Source organism: Atractosteus spatula, chromosome 27, assembly GCF_055471065.1.
Source record: "Atractosteus spatula isolate fAtrSpa1 chromosome 27, fAtrSpa1.hap1, whole genome shotgun sequence".
NCBI lineage: Eukaryota > Metazoa > Chordata > Actinopteri > Semionotiformes > Lepisosteidae > Atractosteus > Atractosteus spatula.
Genome location: NC_142732.1, coordinates 1,607,102 through 1,631,554, shown reverse-complemented (window position 1 = coordinate 1,631,554; position 24,453 = coordinate 1,607,102). Strand labels below are relative to the sequence as shown.

At 41.5% G+C, this 24,453-nt stretch overlaps 2 protein-coding genes across 3 annotated transcripts; one reads left to right on the top strand and one right to left on the bottom strand.

Annotated features, from left to right (window-relative positions):
• Positions 1-103: 103 nt before the first annotated feature.
• rad51d (RAD51 paralog D) lies at positions 104-9,222 on the bottom strand. Of its 2 annotated transcripts, XM_088906949.1 has the most exons (11): positions 9,034-9,222; positions 8,495-8,588; positions 7,783-7,844; positions 7,018-7,136; positions 6,484-6,565; positions 6,056-6,190; positions 5,309-5,404; positions 4,495-4,585; positions 4,026-4,096; positions 3,443-3,607; positions 104-565 (listed from the first exon to the last, which is right to left on the bottom strand). In XM_088906949.1, the coding sequence occupies exons 2-11, from the start codon at positions 8,574-8,576 to the stop codon at positions 452-454; spliced, it is 1,017 nt and encodes a 338-aa protein (XP_088763075.1). In that variant the 5' UTR covers positions 8,577-8,588; positions 9,034-9,222; the 3' UTR covers positions 104-451. The 2 variants fall into 2 exon arrangements, with proteins under 2 accessions (XP_088763075.1, XP_088763076.1); XM_088906950.1 differs by lacking the exon at positions 4,026-4,096.
• A 166-nt stretch (positions 9,223-9,388) lies between these two features.
• Positions 9,389-23,952, top strand: tmem248 (transmembrane protein 248). The gene is made up of 7 exons (XM_088906714.1): positions 9,389-9,647; positions 12,021-12,197; positions 14,333-14,618; positions 15,543-15,693; positions 16,244-16,427; positions 18,254-18,397; positions 20,511-23,952. Exons 1-7 carry the CDS (start codon positions 9,645-9,647, stop codon positions 20,529-20,531), a joined length of 966 nt encoding a protein of 321 aa, XP_088762840.1. The 5' UTR covers positions 9,389-9,644; the 3' UTR covers positions 20,532-23,952.
• Positions 23,953-24,453: the final 501 nt, after the last annotated feature.

Below are 24,453 nucleotides of genomic sequence, written 5' to 3'. Positions count from 1 at the left end.
AGCAACCTAGCTATGTTTAGAAGTCAATATCCTGATTTATTTCACAAAAAAGCTGGATGAGATCAATTAGCTACTGGCAATCAAAAGAGATAGATCAACCAAAAGGCTTTAATCCTTTTTATTTCCTTACAGTCAGCACAGTTAAATAAATGATTCACATCCAGTGTTCCTGAACAATTAACAGACAAAAGGAGAGACAAATGCTCTCCTTCAGGAGTTGGACTGTCACAGAATACCTCTCGTAAAATCATAAAGTTCCAAAAGGAACATCTTGATGAAAATCCTGTTTCTGTTCACAATCAAGGGTGGAGGAAAGTCACAGCATTACCAGTTTTTTTTGTGTGAGGTTCTGTACCACCCCTTAGACTTGAAACCTGAAGCCCAGACCTCAGTCAGAACATTCTTCACAAGCTTGCACAGTGCTTGCAATACATCTCCCAGTGAACCCCCTTCAGGAGTCATGCTTAAAAACATCTTCCTGCTCCATTCGCTGCAGATGATCAGGATGGGAATCTGCAGGCTGTCCCCCGGATCCCAAGTCAAACTGCTGTTTCTGATGGCAAGGCTGCAACACACAAGGACAACAACACTGTTACATCCCAGCAATGCAGCTGATTGACAGCCTTTACTAACACTATAAAAAGGCCAAAGCAAACTGGCTGTTTTACCTAAGGTGACTACATGTGTATCAGGCTGAACTATGTGTGATTAGTGTGCTCCTGGATGTGACGAATGAGCCCTTCTCGCCTACGACTCCCAGATTTCTACCAGTCTTTACAAAGGACGAAATTTGCTAGCAGGACCAGCCAAAGCTAAAAGTGTTTTACATGGCTGAATGGAGAGTGAGATACCCTTAAATCACACTTCATTTATTCAGTTTATGGAGAGGAAAACGAGATTACATTATGCCTCCAGACCTTGTTTTATTTTCTTGTATTTGTGAAGACCTGTTGAAAACATGTGGCCAAGCAACCTAAACCTAACCCAAGCAATATTACTTCAATTAGCCCGTTTGCATTAAAAGCTATTTCCTTTTTATTATATTCTTATTAATGACACCAGTTTAAATGTGATGCAATTCAATGTAATCAAAGAATATCGTGTACATTTTTGGTCACCATATCATAGAAAATACTCTGGAATAAGTGCAGAGAAGAGCAAATAGATCAGGTTTTAAAGCAATGTCCTACACAGTAACTGAACCTTTGTAGTGGACCTAATACGAGTATTATAGGTATTCATAGAAACATGATAGAATAGAACATAGAAACATAAACCAATGAAACAAGTGGAAAGTACATGAAAGTGAATTTAAATCCAAGAATGGGAGGCACTTTGTTACCCAAAGGGTAATGGGAGTATGGAACAAGTTATGCTGTTGACGCTGATACCCTGGCTTCTTTACAGAAACAGCTAGATGACATCCTTGGATCATTTAACTACTATCAACTTTAGTTAGACTGGTCAAGTGGATTCCTTTTGTTTGCAACTGTTCTTACATTGTTCTAAAGAAACAAAGAGTTACATTATGCACACATCTGTCATACATGTGTAGAACAGTGGCACACTGGCGCAGTGGTTGGCATTGCTGCCTCACAGATGTGGGTCCCTGGATTTAATTCCTGGGGTGCTCCCTGCAAGTAGTTTGCATGTTCTCCTTGTGTCTGCATGCATTTCCTCTGAGTGCCCTGGTTTCCTCCCAGAGTCCAAGGACTGGCTTCTGGGAAAACCGGCCCTGCTATGTGCGTCTGTGCCTGTGTGTGCCGTGCCTTGGACTGGCGTCCCGTCCAGGGTGTATCCTGCCTTGCACCTATTGCTGGCCGGTATAGGTTTCAGCATCTCGGTGACCCAGTACTGGATGAAGAGGTTGGAAACTGGATGGATATGCGTAATATATTTTTTACATTAATTAAAGTGGTTTTCAAATTCAACTGAAACTCCAGTGAAATTTTAAACCAGGCTAAGTGATTAGCCTGAATTTCTACTGCAGTCTGCTTTACTGTTTACAATTCAAGGTCATTCTGAAAATAAACCCCACTGGTCTTGTCCTGTGGCTGGTGAAAGCTGGCACCACTCCAGAGGCACAGGTCACCCAAAACAGGTCATTTTGCTCGTTAACTCTGTGATTAACATTGCTAAAGTTCAGTTTCAGAAAAGGATAAAGCAGTGGGGCTCGTGGTCTTTGCATCGATCATTTCATACTGGAGTGTTTGGCTCCTAGGTGTGTACTGTAGAAGAAGACTGCAGAAGTAAATAAGATCACAATAAAGGTTACAGACAGTGAGAGACCATTCGGCACATCTAGCCCATTCTGCAGTTAATTAATCAAGGGAGCTCATCCAGCTGTTTCTTGAAAAAGATCAGGGTATCGGCCTCAACAACATGGCTGGGCTAAAATGAAAACCTCACTTAAGCAACTTGACGATCCATGTATACAGAAGAACATTTACAAGGAGAAGCTGAATGAAGTCAAGTCAAGGAAACGTCAGCATTCTGCCTGGGATTTAAACCCATTGCCCTCTGTCTGGAGTCCAGAGCCTTAACCGCTGTGCTACACCTGCACTGTCTGTACTGCACGTTTGTGAACCCACCTTTAAAGCACAGATAAAACACGTGGCACAAAATGAAACACCTGAGAAATAATAAGAGTTACCCCTGTAACTGAGCTTTGTGTTGCTCCTGAAAATCGAGTAATTCATTGATTTTCTTTTTCAGCAGTTCCTCCAATCTCAATGCACTGTTTGAAATTACAGGTCAGTCAGGTGCACATTATGGTAGTCATCTATCATGCCAGTGAGTTATTTTACTTGCACAACTCTTCAGCCTTCCATAACCCTCTCATGTGTCCTTCGAAATTGCAACCTAGGACACTGTATTTCATAAAAGGCAACAAGCTACACAATGACCACATGAAAAATAGCATCCAGCAGGGCTGAGCCCAGGGGTTGAGAGGCCTCTAAGGACAACCAGAGATGCTGGTGGACCAGTAGGTGGTGCTCTTCTCCTGGGACCAGAATGTCCAAATCAGTGTCCTGTGGTGACCAGGCACACTGTGCTGTAGGAGGTGCTGTCCATTGCATGAGAGGGTAAACATAGGTCCGTTACAGATCGCATGGCACTAATCAAAAGAGTAGTGATGTTAACCCCTGTTTCCTGGCTAAATTCTCCTCTGGGAGAAAAGTTGCCTTTAATTCAACTGATGAAGCACCCAAGTGGGTCCCGTCCTATATGGAAAGAGCTTTGGGATCCTTCAGGATGTAAAGTGCTGTATCAATGCAATAAATTGTAATAATTAATATTTCACTGCTTCCATCTGGTAGCTGGTTGCCCATTAAGGTATCCATGATGCGTGTATCCAAACAGAAATCACATAGAGAGAATCGAGAGGGGGAAATCCAGGCAGATCCAATGTCGGCATTAAAAGGCAGCGCGAAGGCTGTACCTGTCGTGAGGATTTGAGCAGGGTCGCCCAGCGCAGTCCGCTGCGCTGTGCCTGGGGCCCGTCCACACGCTGCAGGAGCACCCGGGTGCGGGGCACATGACTCCACGACTGCCCCAGCCCAGCTTTCAGCACCCCGTTTCCATCTTTCGTCACGTGATTGGTCACCTGGCAAAAGAACAGCATGAATCTGTACAACACAGATTCTATTGTGCACAGCTTTCGTATGCAGCACACACAAGGATCTCAGAGTACACACTGTTGCAGCAAGGGATGAAATTATGTTTTCTACTCCTGGCAAGAAATCCTACAAAGTTGCCCAATCGAGGTGCAAACATTAAAGATTGCTAAATTATCAGTGCATGCATATCCCATCCAGAGCACCATTTTGATTTATTGCCTACATCCTTTATTGCTTTATGCCTGGAATAGCCTAGATTGCCACACCCCTTACCAAGAAAACATGGCTTTCTGCTGCTTAACAACCATAAGGGTAATAATAATAGCTAAGGCTCTTTCCACCTGTTCTTCCACATGAAGCCCACAGTTACAGCAATGTTCGTGGATGCATTTTAGCCCTACTCACCAGAATGGCAACATTGAGATCTTTGGCTATCAACCTGAGTGCCCCTGCCACCTGCATCATGAGAGACATACCTGCAGCAGCACAGAAGCACACTGAAATAAGTCAAGGCTAAATCAGCATTCACAGTGTCAGTGGTTTCCCAAAGAGACTTCATCTGCATTCATCTGCAGACTATTCTTCATCAACTACAGTCCTTATAAGATTACTACCTAGCTTCTTTATTAAAGCACTTTAGCAGAACTGACGGGTTAAGCACAGCAGATTACTGTTTGTTCTCTATTAATCAATTTTTTTAGTTGCAGTATGAACATAACTCCAGCACACAGCACATGGACCAGATGGGGTATGAAAGCTAAGCTGTTTTTTGAAAGTGAGGGTAAGTCTGGCTCCTCCCTGGCAGAACAGAACAGATATTAGGAAACTTCCTCTCAGATTGCTGATTAATTCAAAGAATTAACAAGCTCCCTACCCTCCGTCTGCCTGCCTCCCAGCATGTGAGAGAGGACTGCAGTCACCGAGTCCACTATAACTGCTCTGATTGGGCCATTCCTCACAGAAGCCTTAGAGGAGACAAGAAACAAAGTACTTATGGCAGGTGTTACTTCCTTCCTCAAGGCAGCTGGGAAAGAAACAGCGTGGAGTTTCCTACAAGTACTATTTCTTCATCTTTTTCATGCTGGACCCTCTGTGAAATCCAAAGCATTATGTTATATAACAGCACTGAACTACTGACATGCATAGCATGGTGCAGCAGGCTATTGTTACCAGATACACAGCCTATAAAATTGGAATTTTATTCACTTCCTGCAAAACCCTAGGCATACTGTGTGAGTAATTTATGGGTAATTTGCCCAGATGGTAAATTGTGTTTTACTCGGATGTAAACATTGTTAAAAACATTTGTAAAAACTATTTGAAAAGACATGGTTTTCATTTCTCTGTTGAAATCATTTATCTGTTGCTTTAACGTGCCAACCCTGGGAAACAATGAAGTATCTCTAACTGTTTAAAAGGATAGATTGGGAAGCACACAGCACGTCATTGAATGTCTCAGAAAAACCCACTGATGTAAAAACTAGTGTCAGTGTGCTTTCAGCTGATTGTACAAAGTCTGAATATTTCAAAAAGTTGGATGCACAAAAAAATATTGGCATCTCTTGTTTTGGTCAAGGAGAATGTTCTAGCAATTTTAATACAGTCTGTCACAAAATGTGCAAAAGGGCTCCGTTAACACACAGTGGCGTCTGTGGACGTCCTACCCTGCGTGGAAAAGCAAACCTCACCTGCTCCAATCCACCACTTCTCAGACTGTGGAGAGTTTCCAGCAAGGAGAAGACATCAAACACCCAGCACACCAAGATCCTGTTCAGAGCTTCCACCTGGAACACGCACACACGCTCGATTCAGTCTTCACCATTATTATTCACCCAGCAGACACCTTTCTAAAGTAAATTATTACATCAAGTAAATACAAAATTATTCAAATAAACAAATGTAAAAATGGCAAAAAGAGTGAGGCAGGCGCATGTTAGAAATGTCATTACGGTGCAGCACATATCCATTGATCCATAATAACGTGCAGATAAGGAATCGTTAATTCCAGTTAAGAAAGACAGCTGCTGAGCAGAATATGGGTAGCAGGTGAAAGTACACGATAATGTGAGAGAGATCACAGTTTCTTCCTTTCTGTCAGCCCAGAACACAAACAAGTACAGTGTGCTTTGTGTTTAAAACACATTAAATCAAACTAAAAATAGAAGCATCCCAAATAATAAGAGGGGTATGATTTAAGGTAGAATAGATTTAAGCATTAAGAAAGGCAATATCTGATGTTGGAAACAGGTTGATTTGCAGTGGAAGGACCGTAATTTAAAAATGTAACAGAGAGACCGTGATTGGAAAGCCACAATGTAGAATACTGAATTGAAGAGACCTAGCATGGAGATGAATATGCACATATTCTATTTAGATGGATTACTCATAAAATAAATGTTTTACTCATATCAGAAATCCAGACAGGACTGTTCTACCTGCTCCTCCATATTGCTGGTCTTGGACTGCACCATCTGGAGCAGGCGAGAGGCAGACAGGCCCCCATTCGTGTCAATATATAGGACGCTCCGCTTCAGAACACAGGATATGTGCACTGCCACACCCAGGCAAACCTGATGGAGAAGGCAATGCAGTGAAAAACTAACGAGGGATTATGTGCACATGCCATGAAAAAGACAATTCACTTCCTACGCTTAATAGTTTAACTATTTACAGCTGACACATTTTACCCAAATAAGCGGTAGGGCCATCAGATGGCAGGAACTGTTGGTTTGCTCTTAGCTATACTAAAAGGTCCTCCTCATCCATGCCCCAAACATAACTGGGAAATAAGGTGAGTCTGACAAACAAATGAGCACGTGAGGAAAGCAGGCCGTGTGCCTGTCGGAGGCTGTAGCCAGCTCACCTGTGTCTTCCCACTGCCCGGGCCCCCAGCCAGCTCTGTCACCTCCCCCGTGTACAGCCCAGCGTCCAGCAGTACATCCAGACTGAAACGAAAGGACAGCACAGCCACAGAAACTTGGTGAAAGACGGGCTGGAGCTTGGACTGTCCAGCGACTGTCTCATAGGGACATAAGAAAGGTAACAAACAACTGGAGACTGTTCAGCCTGTGTGGTTGTCAGCAGCTTATTGATTCAAGGGTCTCTTCTTAAAAGAAGCCATCGGCTCCAATAGTCCAACAACAGTGCATAGCTCAGCTATTACGCAGCAATGTTATTTTTGTGAACTCATAAGGTTATTTTCATTTCTTGCTAACTAAATATATCTGAGGCAATATCTTATGAAAATTGGGAGTCACGGGCTGTGCTAGATGCCAGGTGACCCCCCCGGCATTGTCGTCTGGCTGGTATGTAACCTGGGTGAATCCCCTCGCTGTTGAAATTCTCCACTGGGTAAAAGCCGTGGAGAAAGGGCCCAGAAAGAGAAAGGGCGCCTCACCTCTCATTTCCTGTGGACAGGATCGCCATGGAGCTCAGCAGCTCCTCGTAGAGATCGGCTCCCGAGACAGGAAAGCCAGTGTGCTGAGTAAGGAGGACACGGCGTATAGCTACCAGGGCCTAAAACACAAGGGGAAGAGCCATGTAAAATGAGGTTAAAAAGCCACATTACCAAAACGCCACAGTGATTTTACCATGGATATGTAAAACACTTAAAAAAGCAATGATTAACCATACAGTATGTGCAGAATGGCGGTGCAGTAGTTAACATTTGCTCCAGATGTTTTTGCAACAGGCCTAGGTGCTGTGCAGAGGGAACAACTGGAACGCATCGTGCCCGAGAAACATGTGCCTGAAAGTGGGCGCCAGTACACATTCGTCCTAGCAAGCTATGACTCGCTGAAAGAGGTTGACGATGTGCCTGACTGGGAAGATAAATTAGCTCCTTATTAAGGCACTTAATTAGATATGCAGACAGCCCGGTGGCACAGTGGTTAGCATTGCTGCCTTACAGCGCTGGGGCCCCGTGTTCAATTCCTGGGGTGCTATTTGCCCGAGGTTTGTATGTTCTCCCCATGTTTGTGTAGTTTTTGCTGGGTGCTTCGCTTTCCTCCCACAGTTCAAAGACACGTTGCCAGGTTAACTGGCTCCTGGGAAAACTGGCCCTGGTGTGAGCGTGTGCATAACTCTGCACAATTAAGCAGCACTGGTGGGAAATAAACCTATAGGTTATAGGTTTTGAGGAGAAACATATGTTTTTTCCTACCTTGTAGGATATGGAGCACTTCTGAGCAAGTTCCTCAAGTTCTGAAGAGACCAGGTCTTCCACTAAATGTAAATTGTGTCAACTTAGATTTGGTTGCTAATACATATTCAAAATGAATATACTCTGTTGACTGATCCCCAAGACTATTTTAAAAAGCTTTTATCGGTCTGGACATATACAACGCATGTTTTGGTTGTTTGTGGGAGTCACAAAGATCTACCTGCTCCACTAGTATAGCTACTGTAGCACAGATACCTTAATATCAACGTGCTTTTTACAAGTGTAGGATCTACTTTTTCATAGCAGTATAAAATATTTTTTAGATTAATTAAACATGAAATAATACAAAGGAGAAAAGGCGGCCAAAAAGATCAAACAAAAAAATACAATGCTAGAGATAATTACAAATCTGAACACAATAAGTTAATATTTTTACATACATCAGTTGTGTTTTTTTCCTTGTTATATTCCAGGTTTTTAATGGAATTTAAACTCAATGTTGCATTTTCATCTTATAATCATTAAAGGAAGGAATATAATTATACCAATTTGTTTTGTGTATGTGATATTTACCCATTATGAATAACAGATTAATTATAAATAAAAGTTTCTTTCCCTTATACATCTTGCAAAGTACAGTATAACATAATATCAGTTAAAATGTTCCTGGCAATACTGCCTCAATGCCCGGCCATGTGATCGACATCCTGACCTGTCCTGATCTCTTGGGTCCGCAGTGCCTGTATCACTTCTTCAGTCAAGCCGGGACACAGGCCCTCTCTGAGGAAGACCATGGCTCCTGGCAGCTGTGCATGAGTTAGAAGCCATTAAAAAGATTAATTTGTACAAATTATTAAATAGATTACACATTGCATCCACTGCAAGTTCAGAGCTGTTTCATAATATGGTTTATAAAGTGAAGCGTGATAAAACACAGTACCATTAGGTTATCGAAACTGTGGATATTTTTGTTTACGAAAAAGAATGGTAATATTAGTACTCTTTTATGCAAAGGTTCCTGGAAAGAGAATCGACATTAAGCTAGATGCAGCACCAGATTCATAGCGCTGGTAGTTTCAAACTTGTGCCACAGGAGGAGAGGGGAATGCTTTCTGAAATGCAGGCTCGCACTACTGTACCGTGAATATAAACTCATAACTTTAAATTGTCTAAAGTTGTTTGCAGAGTGGGTCAAGGAATGTTGTTTTGCGAAGCGCAGAAGATTGAACGTGGTCTGTCTGCTTTCCTTACCAACTGGGACACGTCCGGCTTTGCGTTTCTCAGTCTAGCAGAGTAAGAGAGTTTCCCTCCCAGAAGAATTCAGGTTTTAATGGCAGTTTAGTGTGCTAATGCCTTTAGCGCTTTAATTCCCTGTGTCGATGTCAGCACCAGTTAAGTCGACATGCTCTCTAAAGCGTTTCTCCTGCTTGAAAGTGAGAGTTTGACGTCATCCCGGAAAGAAAACTCCGTAAACAAGAGGGGCGTGTGTAATTGACTAAAGCGACGCGGGTTTGGCGTAGCGGTGCGGGGGGACGACAAGGGACGATTCCTACGTAGAGTCCGCAGAGGCGTTTCGCGAATAGGGCCGGAGATGGCGTACGCCTGCGCAGTGGCGACGAAGCCGTCAGCTCAGTAAATAGAGGCAAGGCTCGCCAGGCAGTTGGTGCGAGAAGAGTAAAAACAACATCCTTGAGTAATAAAGGAAAGTGAACTAGGAACCGAGGCTGGCAGGGACGGGCAGATAATGGGAGAGGAGGCAAGCGGCCCTTCCAGTGCTATAAGCTCCGACTGTCCCGTGAGGCCGAAATTTACTCTCCGGATCTAATATCGACTCGCAAGCCGCGGCTCACAAGGAAGGAAAAATGGTGAGGAATTGTCTTCATGGCAAATCAGAAATCCGCCTCCGACAGGTATTTGAGGTTGCGAGCTGTTCGGTTTGAAATGCGCTGCTCGAATAAGCCCACCAATTGGGAGGGGGGGAAAAAAAAACTTTTTTTTTTCCCTCTCTCCACGGTTGTTGAAATGCATTAAAGGAGTAAATAAGGCCGGGCTGCTGTGTGTTCGTCAGCAACCTAGCTGGAAATGCAGGATGTTGTAGATAATAAATATGACGTATTTCACTTATGCACAAATAAAAACAACTGACTGCTGCGCTTTACAAATACCCGTTATAATACCCGTAATCGTAAATGGATCGGGAAAGTTCATGGATAAACTGATATCTTGTTGTTGTTGGTTTTTTTTTGGTGGCGTCGCAGTCCCTCGAAAACAAACCCTAAGCGTGACATTCACATACGTGCTCATTCCTCACAGGGGAAGAAAATCATACGCGTCTTCGCTGCTGTCTCCGTTTGTGTCTTGACGTGTTAATTGCGACGTGCGCAGTTGTTTGACTGGGGTCAGTTTTGTCTTGAGCTTCAACGTTGTTGATGGCACCTTGCCGGTGTACATGAGCAGAGGTTTTTAGATCACATAGGATTTAAATGCAGGCAGGTACGCCACAGTAAGCGAGCAGCCTGGCCATTTTGTAGTTGTGCCTTTGTAAACGGTAGTTTTCGTCAGCTGTCGGGAGACCTTTTGATCGGGTGGCGCCCTGAGGAAGTTACTGCGAGATTTGCGTGGTTTGTTTTTAGTAAACAATTAGAAATGTAGCTTTGAATTGTCATTAGGAAGAAAATATATCGCAAGACAGACTGAAAGGCAAGTCCACGGGTGTTATGACAGTTGACTTTTAATATAGGCTATTGACATGAGCCCACACCTCGGTGTCATTCTTTTTTATTTACTGTGAGCGAAAGACACGCGTGGAAGTTTGCACACAGTGCCTAGTGTGTGGAAATAATTACTGTGAACGAAGAGTTTTGTATTTTTTAAAATACAAAGCTATTTCTGTTAAAATCTTTGGCCCTCCGGTGTTATAGTGCAAGACAGAATGAGCAGTAATCTAGGAAGTACGACTGCCTGCTATTGTGTTTTACAGATGTTATTGAGCATTTGTTTTATTTTGATGGCAGTCTTTCTTCAGTAATGCCTATACCCATTTTTTCTATTTTTCAAGGGTCCTTTTATTTCTGTATATAAAGATGTGTGGACCCGTGTCCTCATGGTCTTGCGTAGTTTTAGTTGTTGTCTATTTCCTGCGTCTAGCGTACCTTTCTGCTGTAGCTTTGCCACTATACTGACCAGACAGCTCTGCAGGGTGGTTCAGTTGCTGTTGCAAGTGAAAGCTTTCTTTTTTAAAGAATGCATTCTGTGGCTGCTTAATTGTTTTGTTTTTTTAGCATTGTTTCCTCAGCATTTGCTTACAAATGCTTAGGGATGTCTGTAGTAGTATAAAGCCATCCTCCATTTGCAGAGATATGTATTCTGTTTAGAGTTAAAATAGTCTCTTCAGGATCAGATTAAGAGTCAACTACCACTGGACAGAAAATCTGACATTTAAAGCTTCTGTGGTTTCTTCAATGTCCACCACACACTTGTATGTTCAGTCATGAAGGTGCATTTCCTTTCCTTTGAAAAGTATGTTTTTTTTCTTCAGCAGAGCAGGCCCCTTAAGTAAATATTTGTGCAGCGGAGCTCTGTACTGTAGGTCTTCAGTGAATTTTGTCACCATCCAGTATATCTTAACAGTAAATAGTTCATTTTAGTTGGTCCAGTCAGTTTACAATAGACAATAGTCAAAGAAGCTCTCGTGTAAGAACATGTAAATTAAGTGCAAATTCTGAATTTTGTGGGATCTGTCCTTGTAGGCAGTAAAGGAACAGGTTCCATTGCATGGCGAAAGGTAAAGGAATGAAGGACAAGGTTTCGACTGTGGAGCCTTCATCAGGTGTAACGGAGAGAGGGGAACTGGCAGAGAAGAAAAGACAGAGTAGTTAAGTAGGGGCGGTTATGAAGCAGGTGAGAATGAGTGTCCAAACTCAGTGAGAACAGGAGGAGAGGTGTGAAAAGCCGAATTCTGCAAATGGATTTCGAAGGAGATGAGTCTGTTGTTAAGAAAAGGGGGAAGAAGTGGTCCACGTTTCTGGATAATTTGGGTTTCAGATGTCTTTCTGCAATAGGAGTTCCGAAACCCCTCTGTGAGGATGCAGATAGAGAGATCAGAAAGATCGTGGCCATTAGTGATAAAATTGGGAGCTATCGGGTTGGAAAGATCTTTGATCCTCACAGGCAGCAGTTTATTTTACTGCTTTGCTTTGGTGAGCACTGGTGTGAACTGACTGTCTTTGTGTTTGCAGGTGTATTTGACAGGAGCAATGCTCAGCATCAATCCCCTGGAGAATCTGAAGACCTACATCAGTAGCCGGCCTCCACTGGTCATTTTTATGGTCAGTGTAAGCGCTGTGGCCATTGCCTTCCTCACTATCGGCTACTTCTTCAAAATTAAGGAGATCAAATCCCCAGAGATGACTGAGGTGGGAGGATTCCCCGTTGCTTCTTCAGTAAACATTCATTGGCATATTTAGCAATAAATGATTCACTGTCAGTTTTATTTTAATTGGTTGCATACTCTTGTCTAAGTTCACTTGTTACTGAGCTCCTCTTGCTAAAGGTAGATGCTAGACATCTTTTCAGATTAAATAAAAGGATGTAAAAGTGGTTTGTAGGGATTCTCGCTGGTTCTTTTGGCATGGGCCTGTGCCTGGGAGTACAGAACAGGGCCCAGAGCTGGGAGATTGCCAGATCAGACCCAGGCAGCGCCACTTGTACTAGCACATTCTGGCTCAAGGAACGGATTGTTTTTTTTTTCTCCTTCGGAATTCACAGAATTCTTCACGGCAATATTAAAGAGCTTTCAAGCTGAAAGTGTCAAAAAACGGTTACAAAACCACGTTACCTCGCTGATGTGATGCACACTCAAGAAACCGGCTGCAGAGTGACTTCTATAACTAATCAGTCCCCAGATTGGCCCTTTTTTTTTATCAGAACGTTAACATTTGAACCTTGGAAGTTATCAGTTATCGTCCAACATATGACAGATCCACTATACACAAATTATTCTGAGCTTTAATAGATACATAACCTTTGAATGAAAAAAAATGCAAAGCACTATCAGCTTTTTGTCGTTGGTGCACTTCCAGTTTGATAAAGGCAAATTTGCTATGCTGATAAATGTTTGTCATTAACATAGCGGGAAGCTCAGTGGAGCAGGGATTAACATTGTTTCCTCACAGCGCTGGGGCCCTTAGTTCAATTCCTGGGGTGTTATTTCTGTGGAGTTTGTGTGAAAATAGGCCCTGGTATGAGTGTGCGTGTTTGTGTCTGGGTGTGCCCTGTGATAGACTGGTGTCCCATCCAGGGTGTATCCTGCCTTGTCCCCGTTGCTTGCCAGGATAGGCTCCAGCTCCACCGCAAACATGAATTGGATGAAGTGGTTAGGACATGGATGCATGGATTAACACATGGTGTACTCTGAAATCCACAGGCTAGTAGTATGTTTGACCACAGTCAGAAGCAATACAAGCTTGTATGTCTGTCTTGTATGTTTTGCACTATGTTGCATATACTGTCTTCATTCCTCTTACAGCCTTAAGAACATGCCTGTTGATTGCCCTTTGTACCCTTGATGCCACATATTGTCCCAGCTTGTCCCACAGATGTTCAGTCGGACTGAAGTCTAGCAAGAAGAGTATCCACAGCATAACTGTCACATTCTCGTCTTCCAATTCTGCTGTTGCTCCAGGAGCAGCATGAGAGCGTGCCTTTGTGCTGCTGGCACGTTGTCGCATCGGGGTGAGCCCACAGGATGGGCTGCAAGTGAGGTCCCCAGTGTTGATCAGTGTAGCGATGTCCTGTTAGGTTACCTTCAATCAGCTGTGGCTACCTGGCGTTCCCGATGTGGCGGAATGTGAAAAAGTGACTCAGAGCATGGAAATGTCAATCTCAGCAGAGTGTTGCGACATCTCATACAGTTTCACTGCTAGACTTTATTTGGCTGTAACATGTTGCAATGATAGAAATTGCTGGCTTGGAATATGCCAGTAGTGCTCCTACTTATTCCAACCCCCAGCATGCCTGTGGCACAAAGGTATCGTTCTCTTGATAAGCCAGGCATGTGGATTGCTTTCTGTATTGATCCAAAATGCTTGAAGTTCAACAGGTTAATTCATTTCATTACATGTCCCCAATCAGCTTTCACTAATGAGGTTGTTAATTGCTTATTCAAAGTCACTCAAGTTAGTCGTGAGTGATCAGTTAAGCCAAATGACACTTGATCCATTGATTCAGTATCCAAAATCTGTCTGCTCTATTTTTCAGAAAACATGCATGCAGAAATTGAGTGTTTATTTTGATGCTCCGTATACTTTTTGCTGAGCCAGATTGTTAATTTCCATGTATGTTTAAAACCCTGTGAGACGTTTTAGGAGGAAAAGCATTGATTTAAATTTAAGTTTCAAATGAAAGTAAAAATCAAATGATCATGCCCTTTAAAATTGTGACAGTGAGAGCGTTGTTGAACTGTGATCTGCGTGGATCGAAAAGCAGGCGCGCACTAGCAAACTGGAGAGCTCAAACATGTTTCAGCATTTATGCCTTTTAAATTTGCAAGGACTGGAACACCTTCCTGCTGCGCTTCAACGAGCTGGATTTCTGTATCTCGGAGAACGAGACCCTGAAGCATGGACTGAATGAGTCGACTACGCCGGAGAGCACCGTGACCAGCGGCCAGGCCCGGCTCAACACCCAGGCCCCCCCCCTGCTGGAGGACTCGGGTCCCATCAACATCTCCGTCCCCATCACCCTCACGCTCGACCCCCTGCGCCCGTTCGGGGGTTACTCCCGCAACATCACCCATCTCTACGCCACAGTGCTGGGTCAGCAGGTCGGCCTTTCAGGTGAGCCCCAGAGTGTGCACCTCCAGTTTAAATCCAGGATTGCCGTGGTAAAATAAAACTGTGTACTAGGAGGATCACAGTTAGAACTGTGTACAGGTTTGGTTTTCACCTTACAAAAAATATACTCCTGTTCTAGAATCAGGCTGAGGAAAATTGAACAAATACATTCCTGGGCTCAAAGGAACGCCCCACCTTGACAAGCTGAAAGAACTCTTTTTGTCTTGGTTACAAGATTACGAGATATGATCCGAGTATTCAAATTCCTCAAAGGCATTAACAAAGTCAGCCCTGCAGATGTCCCCAGAATCAACAGTGAATGCAGACCAGAGGACCCAGTTGGACACTATGAAGAAGTGCTTTTAAAACTGAAACCAAGAGGCCCTTTTTTGCACAAAGGGCTTCAGGGGTCTGGAGCTAGCAGTGCTGTTAAAAGCGCATCTTCAGCTTTTTTTTTTGAGAAACTGCTGGAGGAGTTAGGTAACAAACACACTGGATGAACTGAATTGCCTCCTCTCCTTTGTAACCTTTCTTATATTTAAGCTTTTGGTAAGTACTAAAATAATTTGGTCAATTTCATAAGCTGCTGCTTTTTTCTTGGCAGACATCTGGACAAATTGGTATTTGCAGCCTCTCGCAGCCATTTCTGTGTTGTGAATATTATTCAGTCAGACCCACAAGAAAGAAAGCATGAAGGGACAGCCATAACCCTGCACTAAAGATGGATATATTGGAGGTGTCTGCTTTGAGTGCTTTCCTTCAATGTGCTAGCCCTTGTGCCATGTGGGTCAAAAGACTGTGGGGTCAGCTGTTAAAGTGATGATCGTGGACAGAGCTTTTAAGTCTGAATGGTGTTTCTGAAAGGTTCTTGGAGTGTGTGAGTTGGTGTAGTTCCTGACAAGTTTCTCTTTTGTCTTGTCTGCTTAGGCAGGGAAGCCCATGAAGAGATGAACATCACCTTCACCCTTCCTGCGTCCTGGAATTCGGATGACTGCGTTCTGCATGGGCACTGTGAGCAGATGGTGTTCATCAGCTGCATGACCATCACAGCAGCCAGCAACGTCTTCCCAGTCACAGTGTGAGTCCTCACGGTGCTCTGCGGAGGCCGCCTGCACTCCCACGCAGACACAGCAGGCTAAGATTGTAACATATTTGGTTGGAGGCTGCATGCTTTCGCTCAAAGATCTTTTTTTTTTTCCAAAGAAAGAAAGCTTTCCTTAAAACCCTTTTAATTACTGGCTTGTAGCCAGCTGGTACAATGTTTTATAAACCTTTCTTTGGGCACCAAACACTACTTAGCATTCATGTGCTTTTATGCTGTTATTTATTAACCGTTTGCTAACCATGTTTGCAGAGTAAATTGGTGTGGTGTGAGTGGGCGTGTCTGTCTGTGTGTGCCCTGCGATGGACTGGCAGCTCATCCAGGGTCTGCCCTGCCTTGCGCCCATTGCTTGCCGGGATAGGTCCCGGCTCTCCTGTAATTGGATAAAGCTGTTAGAAGATGGAAGGATGTTTGAACTCCTAATTTCCCATCCATCAAATGCATATCTGTGTAATGGTCATCTATAAATCGGTTATCACGCTGTTTCTTTTCCTGTTTTTAAGTAATTGTTATTCTTGCTTTGCAGGCAGCCACCACACTGTGTTCCTGAGACCTACACCAATGCCACATCCTGGTACAAGATCTTCACCACAGCCAGAGACTCTAACACCAAATACTCGCAGGACTACAACCCCTTCTGGTGTTACAAGGGAGCTGTGGGAAAGGTGTATCATGCTTTAAACCCCAAGCTCACTGTCATTGTCCCAGACGTGAGTATATCAGTTTGCTTTAAAGAAACACTATTTTATTCAGTGCCACACACCAGGGGGTAGACTGTTAAGAGACACCAGAGCAGTATGAGCTGTTTTTGGACTGTGATTTCTAATGTTTCCCAAGGATCAAATCCTCTCCTCGTGTTTTAACTAGTAGTTGCAGTGTTCTTGAACCACACTGAAATTATCAAAACATCCTGTAATCAGCTTTCCCTGTGCAGCAGAAAGGGCAGTGATTCAATTAGGAAAGGGGCAGCACCTGGCAGTCTTATTGGTTTTTTTTTGACTGGTGCAGTCCAGTAAATAAATGAAATATGCCCCACTTTCAAGAAAGCTGCAGCAGTAATAACAGCGAAAACCTTCACTTTCAGTCAACTACGCTTTGGACTAGCAGAATATATTTTCCATCAGTGTCAATGTGATTAAAACCCATGCGTCTTTCTTTAGAAATTCAATTCCTTTTCAGTGTGAGGGGCCACACGTTTTATTACAGTTGTAAGCTTCTTTTATTTAATAAGATTTTGGCTGTGGCAGAAGCACGTTATTGAATGGGAGTTTAAACAAATGGAATACTGTGTGATGAAAGTGAAGAGCTGACAACACAGTAGCTTTCTACGTGTTGTCTGATCATCAGAGTGTCAGTCAGTATTAGCTGAACATCTGGGTGAGAATGGTTAGATGACCTTGCAGTCAGTTGAATCTAGTTTATGGTTGTAGATAGATAGATAATACTTTATTAATCCCGTAGGGAAATTGATGTGATAGATGTACATATGTAAAATTATAGAGCATTTTCAAGTAATTAATAAGCAGCACAGTGGCACAGTGGTTGGCATTGCTTCCTCACGGCACCGGGGCCCTGGGTTCAATTCCGGACCTGCGGTGCTGTCTGTTCGGAGTTTGTGTCTTCTGCCCAGTATTCCTTTGGATTTTCTCTGGGTGCCCTGGTTTCCTTCCACAATACAAAGACGTAGTGGTAGGTTAATTGGCTCTGGTGTGAGAGTGCGTGTCTGTTTGTCCTGCAGGGGACTCTTGTCCTGTCCGGGGTCTGTGCTGCCTTGCTCCCTGAATTGCACATTAAGTGGATAGAAAATGGATGGATATTTTAATTATTGTATATCAATATAGTTGTTGAAGGCATGCTAAAGTGCTTTTTATTACTCATACCCACCATAAAATATCAAATCTATATACTTGACTATAATTCCTAATATATCAAACTAATTTGCCACAAGATGTTGCAGTATTCTAGCAGTCATGTCATTACATGTTGTTACTTTTTTGTAAATAAACTTTAAGTATGTGTAGTTTATTGAACGTACTGTAAATCTGTGTTAAAAATCATTTTTTATATAAAGTTTTACATAATTGCATATTGATCATTATTGTAGGAAGTTAAAAGAGAGCCTGTTTCTATTGTATTAGGTGTGTGTGTGTATTTGCTTTTCAGTCCAAAGTTTGTTTGATGCCTGCTTGAAGATGGCTAGTATTGCTTTTAAGTGTATATTGTATTGAGACTAATATACCTAAAACAAACGCTCAGGTTTGACCATTGTCAAAATGTAAGCTTATTTATTGTCCATGAATATCAATATGCAGCTTCCACAGTCAGTTACAAAGTTGACAGTCTTTGTGTAAATGTTTTGGAGATCTTAGAGATCCTGAATAATGTTTTAATGATTCATTTTTGTGGCAGTGAACTTTTTAAATTTGTTGCTAGAGAGGAATCATTCACTGCTTCGTTCTCTGCTGCTTGTGTCATGAACTTAAGCTGTTGTCGGCTGTTCCCATAGAGCTTCAGTTCTTTGTTTGTCTCTTCTCAGGATGATCGCTCGCTGATAAACCTGCATCTCATGCACACCAGTTACTTCCTGTTCGTGATGGTGATCACAATGTTCTGCTATGCAGTCATCAAAGGCCGGCCAGGAAAATTACGTCAGAGTAGTGCAGACTTCTGCCCTGAAAAGGTAACTGCGATTAAATGTCTTCCTTGAATATTCTGCCTCTTTTGGTTTGTGCTTCTTCACGCATCAAGGACAATAAACGGTGTGGGTAGGGTTGTGACTGTGAGCTTAAATGTTAATGTGAAGTATGGAGTTCTGCTTTTCACTGTAACAACAGTGCATCAAGTTCCCAAGCATACGTGTGCTTTAACTTAGACAGTCTTTAACTAAGATTGTTAGCTCTGTACAGCAATATCCTGGTGCCATGAGATAAAAAAGAAAATTTTAAACTTATACGTAGGACTTTTTTCTCCAAATTAGGATCTTTCATCTCCTAATTTTTAACAAATTTTAAAAACAAAAAATAGCATTATGAGGTGGTGTTCGCCATACCACAGATTTGTCCCGCTGTCATTGGACTAGTTTCCTATCAAGTTTCGAGTTGACTTTGAAATCCTCATGCTCACTTATAAGGAGGCTCTACATGGCTTGGCACTTCAGCACCTGTCTGACTTACAGTATCTTCCTACTCACCACCTCTGGTTTCCTGTTTGTCCCCCAAGCCCGTCTACATGCTGTAGGTGACAGGGCCTTCTCTTATACCCCAAACCATATCAGAGAGCCGCCTTCGCTGAACACTTTCAAATCCAGACGTTTTCAGAAAGGCTTTTCATAAATTGATGTCTGTGTCTGCCCCTTTGCATCTTCTGCGGCATTGGAAACCTTCGTTTTTAATTGTTCAAATTCTCCTCCTTTTTTCCTTACTGTAAAATGCTGTGAGAGGCGCTCTATGAAATAAAGATTATTATTATTATTATTATTTATTATAAATCTTTTACAGCTCACACGTTTTAAAAGGCTGCATCAGTCGTGGTGCTGAACGGCTTCCTTTTGTTTGTAACCCTTCTTATGTAACATCTCGGAGAAATAAACCAGTGATGGTGTAGGGACAGTTGTCAAGCACAGCTCTTTTGAGACTTTATCTCTAAGGTTATATTCCGATCTATAAAGTCTTTTGCACAAGCAATGTTTACAATGCACTATAGGGGTATTGCTGCAGCCTTGAAAAAGCACATTCCTCAAATGCTTTCACTCCTGTTATATAATCTTGTTATGCCTGTTTGAAAATTTCTTTTATTTAGATCTGATTTCACACTGGGCTTTGAGCCACCTTCATGCAAAGACTTTCTGAAGTTTCAAATACAGAGAACAGAGAGATTACCCAGGAGATAAAATGCCTGAGGAACTGGGTATTCCCAGTGTCAGTCCAGTCCTTTTAAAAATGGACTGAGTGTAGATGCTGAACTCTCTATTCTGATTGGTGAAAATGTTGCACATCTTTTGACGTGACTTTCAACAAACAAGGCTGTTCTTATTTTTTAGCTTAATTTGGGTTTTCTTTAATTTTTAAATATTTTAATATCGCTATATGTGAATTTATCTTGGCTTCAATAATATCACCTTTTGCTCACTCACATGCAGTGCTTTTACAATGTGTGGCAAGCAAGGCTCCACCTGTGAGAAAAGGCCTTGCCTTGCTTGAAAGAGCCCAGCGTGTGGAAGCAGTGAACAGGCCTTCGTACATGTGCCCAGCTCCTTTCCCCTAATCAGTTTCCAGATGTCTTGCTATGAATGAATGATGCACAGATAACACAGTCTTTTAAAAGAGGATTAAATCTTCCCCCATGATACCAGTGAAAGATATATAATATCTTATGTATTTTCAGACGTGCATTATTTAGAAGATTTTGTTCGACTAATGATTACCACCTAGATGTTGTCAAAGCCCATAGTGTTCAACATAATGTGCTACAAAAGTGTGTTTCTTACATTTGATTTGGGGGGGGGGGGGCTGTTTATGATTTTAAAAGAATACTTTATATACACCCTTATCACTAATGTGCTGCATTTGTTTAAAAAGCTTCTACGTTATTAAGGCTCATTTCCAAGTGATTCTGTTTGTCACTCATGTGGGCTTCTATAATGCTTTTAACTGTGATATGATTGCTTTGAACTCACTAGGAGCTCTTCTGTCTCGCTTATGAGAGTAAACTATGTAGAAGTCAAATAAGTAGGACAAAGTGACTTCTCTTCAACAAGATGAATAACGTTGTTCCTTTTTGTTCATTCATTTTAGGTGGCTCTGTCTGAAGGATAAGAAGTATTGGAAATCTGAAATGAGAATGAACCTTAAAAAGAAAAATAATTAAAAAAACTGATAACTGATTTTACTAGTTGCCTACTGAACCCAGACAAGGGTGAAAAGCTCTGTGAATGCATTTTTCTGCAACGTTGGGTTACTCCAACCAAAGACATTTTAAGTGCCTGTATCTACTGTGTAAATATTTGTAGGGTTCTTTAATTCAATGCAGAAGTTGTCAGCTGGTGCGCCAGTGCCATCTTTGATGAAGCCTGACTTGACGTTGGACAGCTGTGGATATTCCAGAGGTGGTGAATGGGAATTGCACTTCTACATACTTCTCTTCTTTTTTAATTGTTGTTGTCTAAAGAAACTGAGCCCTGGGAAACTGAAGAATGCATCCTGAAAAAAAGGACAGTTCTGCCCTTGTCTGATTCTGAAGTTGTGCAATGTGAATATCGGGATTTGGGTTTCTCCAAGACAACATTATCCAAGTTTATCCCACCGCAGCCTTTGGGTTTGAATTAATATTTACATTTTCTTTTTTTAAACTCCTCAAACAGGAATTTTCTGCTGTTTAATCATGTAAAGATTTCTTTTTTTCTCCCCTCCTTGCTCCCTGATCCTATGAAGCTGCTCTGTGGATCAAACTGGAGCTGCAATGTTTGCTATCAGACTAGGCCTCACCCAGACAGTCTGAGTTAAGAATCCCCACCATGCAGCTAAATGCTACAAGCCTTCTGACAGACTTATGAATCAATTCAGCATGGATATCCAAACACTTCTGAACGTCTCTGAAAAAGACTGCCTGCGGAATTCTTCCCATTCGTGAGATGGGCCCAAATCCTCCTTATAGCAAAGAAGACACAAACCTAATTTTGATCTATGTTGGTTTGATAAAAAACTCAGTCCATATCTTTGAGAGCTTAACCTAGAAGACCATTTATTTTAATTTGAATCCCCCATACACATACAAACTGTGCTGTAAATTGTTCTTAACCTCCTGGTGCTTCCATAAAATAGTTGTGTACTGTGCAAAGATGCTTGTATGATGCAACTTCCATAGGCCTTTCTGCAGACCTGAAAAGAATTGCCAGTTGAACTGCATCCATTCATAGGCAGGTTGAAAGTGTAACATTGGTAACTTTTTTCATATTAAGGTTTTGCATTTACTGTCTAGCCTGCAAGGGACTGTTGGCTTATCGCTTGGTTCCATTAAGGGTATCATTTTTTACAAATCCAAATATGACTTCAACACTGATCTAAATTTTAAACGCATTTGCTGCATTTGATTCAAAGAAGGTGACATATTACAGCAAAAACAAGTTTAATTGAATGTACTATTCTGAGGTAGTAGCTGCAGATGATTGACACAAGCTCTTAAAGAGAAAATGTGAGAATCCAGTGTGTGTCAGTTCCGGTTTAAAATATTCTAAATTTAATATTTTGAGTGAAACAATACACTTGTCCTCAATGTAGACTTTTGTGTTTTTTTATATTTGAGCTTTCTTAAACTCTGAAGAATGCTGCCTGTCATTCTTTTGATGTCTCTTGCTTCTCCATAGTTTCCAGAATTAGTTAACTAAACACCCTTTTTTCAAAACTTTCTTATCCTCATCAGACTATTTACTTACCTTTTATTTCTGTTAACAATATAATAATATGGAAGTAATTCTGTCATTTAGTCCAGCTGTGATACGACATTACTTTTAGAACTTACGTTAGGAACTTGAGACCTTGTTAGCTAATACAACAATCTTCTCTTTGTACAGTAGTATGAGAAACTGGCACAGCTGCCCTGCTCTGCTCACTCCTGTGAGATGGTGTTACCCACCTGCTAGATAATTTTATATTTGCCCCCTCGCTTCTGTCTTCTGTATTTTAATGAATGCTTTTGAGTGAAACTGTAAGTACATTGGAAGCTGACATTTTTGTGTATGTCCCTAGGACAGGTGTTGAAGGGAGTAGTATAACACTACCTAACCAGCGTGCCTCAGTCTTCCTCCACCTGGAGACTGTATTTTTGACTATTTGCCTTTTGTCTTGAAAATAAGATGGTTTTTTTTATTACACAGTCAAATGTGTCAGAACAGTTAAATTGAGATCCCTCATTAGAGGACTGTGTCTTGGTTTAAAATATATGTATAATTTTTGTCAGTATTGTCTTCTTTTTATTTTACATTTATTGACGTCCTCACAGTCAGCAATTTTTAGCTGTAAAGGTGGTTTTATCAGAAACAGTATAGACACTTCAGATGAATTTTTTTTTCTGCACAATCCCTTAATGGACTGTGGTAGTTTTTACTCTAAGACATGACTGAGTGTAATTTTTAAAGTTAACATCTCTTGTGTTGTGCTATATTACCATATAATTGAAGATGGTGATTTCTTTTCAAAATTAGGTTTTGGGGCAGATTCTGCTTTCCATGTTAGGTTTGGCTTTTAGCTTGCTAGACCTTTACCTCCTGCAATTTAGAGCCTTACATCGGTTAAGAAATCCAGACTAATCTAATAAGTTGTGACAAGACATCCCAGACACATTAATTTACATTTCTAGAATCTGCAGTTCTCAGAGAGTTCTGCTTCTGTTGCTGGCAGAATTTCATTTGCTTGCGATTGCTGTATGTTTGAGTAAGGATCCAGGGCTGGTGCTTGAAGTTTTTGCACCAAATTCTATCCCAGATTTGGGTATGATTTTAAAGAGGGGTGTCAAACTGGAGGGCCTCCGCGTCTGATAACTTTGTTGTACTTAGTTGCTTAATTAATGTTAAGTTTTTAGGATGTGTATATATATTTATTTTAACAGTTGATTACAATGCATTTGATTTAATTTTCAGTATCAGTATCCTTAGAACCTGAAGCTTGATGAGAGAAACAGCACTATTATACCCATTAAGTTTATTACATAATTGGCCTCAAACCCAGAATCTCAACCCCCATCCCCATGTTTTAAAACGTAAATAAAACTTTGTGCTGGAACGGCTGTTTAAGACCAACAAACAAGTTGGCTGTGATAGTTTGTCAAACAGGTCATGTAAGGAAATTACCATAAAACGAGGTGTTGGAAGTTTTAACTTCTCTTTCAAGAGACCGTTGATGAGATGTGGGCAGAAGTTGTATCATTTATTCATGAAGTTGTGAATTGAGTGTTGCAGTTCCTTCAATTTATTAAAACAAAAATGATGTATTCCTTTAAAGTTGCACCAAGCTTTTAAGTCTAATTGTTCAAAGAGTGCCATCAGGGAACTGGCATTTGTCATTGCTTTGTTTGGGAACCAGCTGGGGTGCTGGTTTGTGCACCCTACAGCTCAGAAGCTCCAATGCCTTGCACGCTAAACAGCAATGTTCTGGCCTTGTAAATAGCCCTTTAGTTTGAAAAGTGTTTGCAAGTCAGAGAAGCTGACCGAATATCTTCCTCAATAAAACATTAATTATCCAATGTGAGAGAAATGCCTCCTTTTGTTTACCTGCTTCAAGTGTATTTATAAAAAACATTTCTCTACTACATAAAATTGGGAAAACCCGTGGTTCCAGAGTGCAATATGAAAGCTGAACTTTTTGTGGGTACTTTAGTAATTACAGTAGCTCCACAAATGGGCAAAAATGTTTGAAGATGCCAAAATTCTACATTGTGTAAAGCTGGGCTGCTTTTTGGATGGTGTTCAAGATCACAATAATAACTGCAAAAATTAAAAAATAATAGCAGCTTTTTAAATTTGTATGTTTTTTTCCACTTAATCTCATGCTTTATATACAAACGTGGACAAGGTTTCTTTGATAGAAACTGCAATTTAATATTTGTTTGCTTGGATTTGATGACATGGGTGCCTGATTCTCTTAGAGATTTTTATTACATCAGTTTTAGTTCAGAAGTTTCAACTTTAGAAAATTAACTTTTAATGGAATGTTTCTTACATAGATCTTCATTTTATATCCTTTC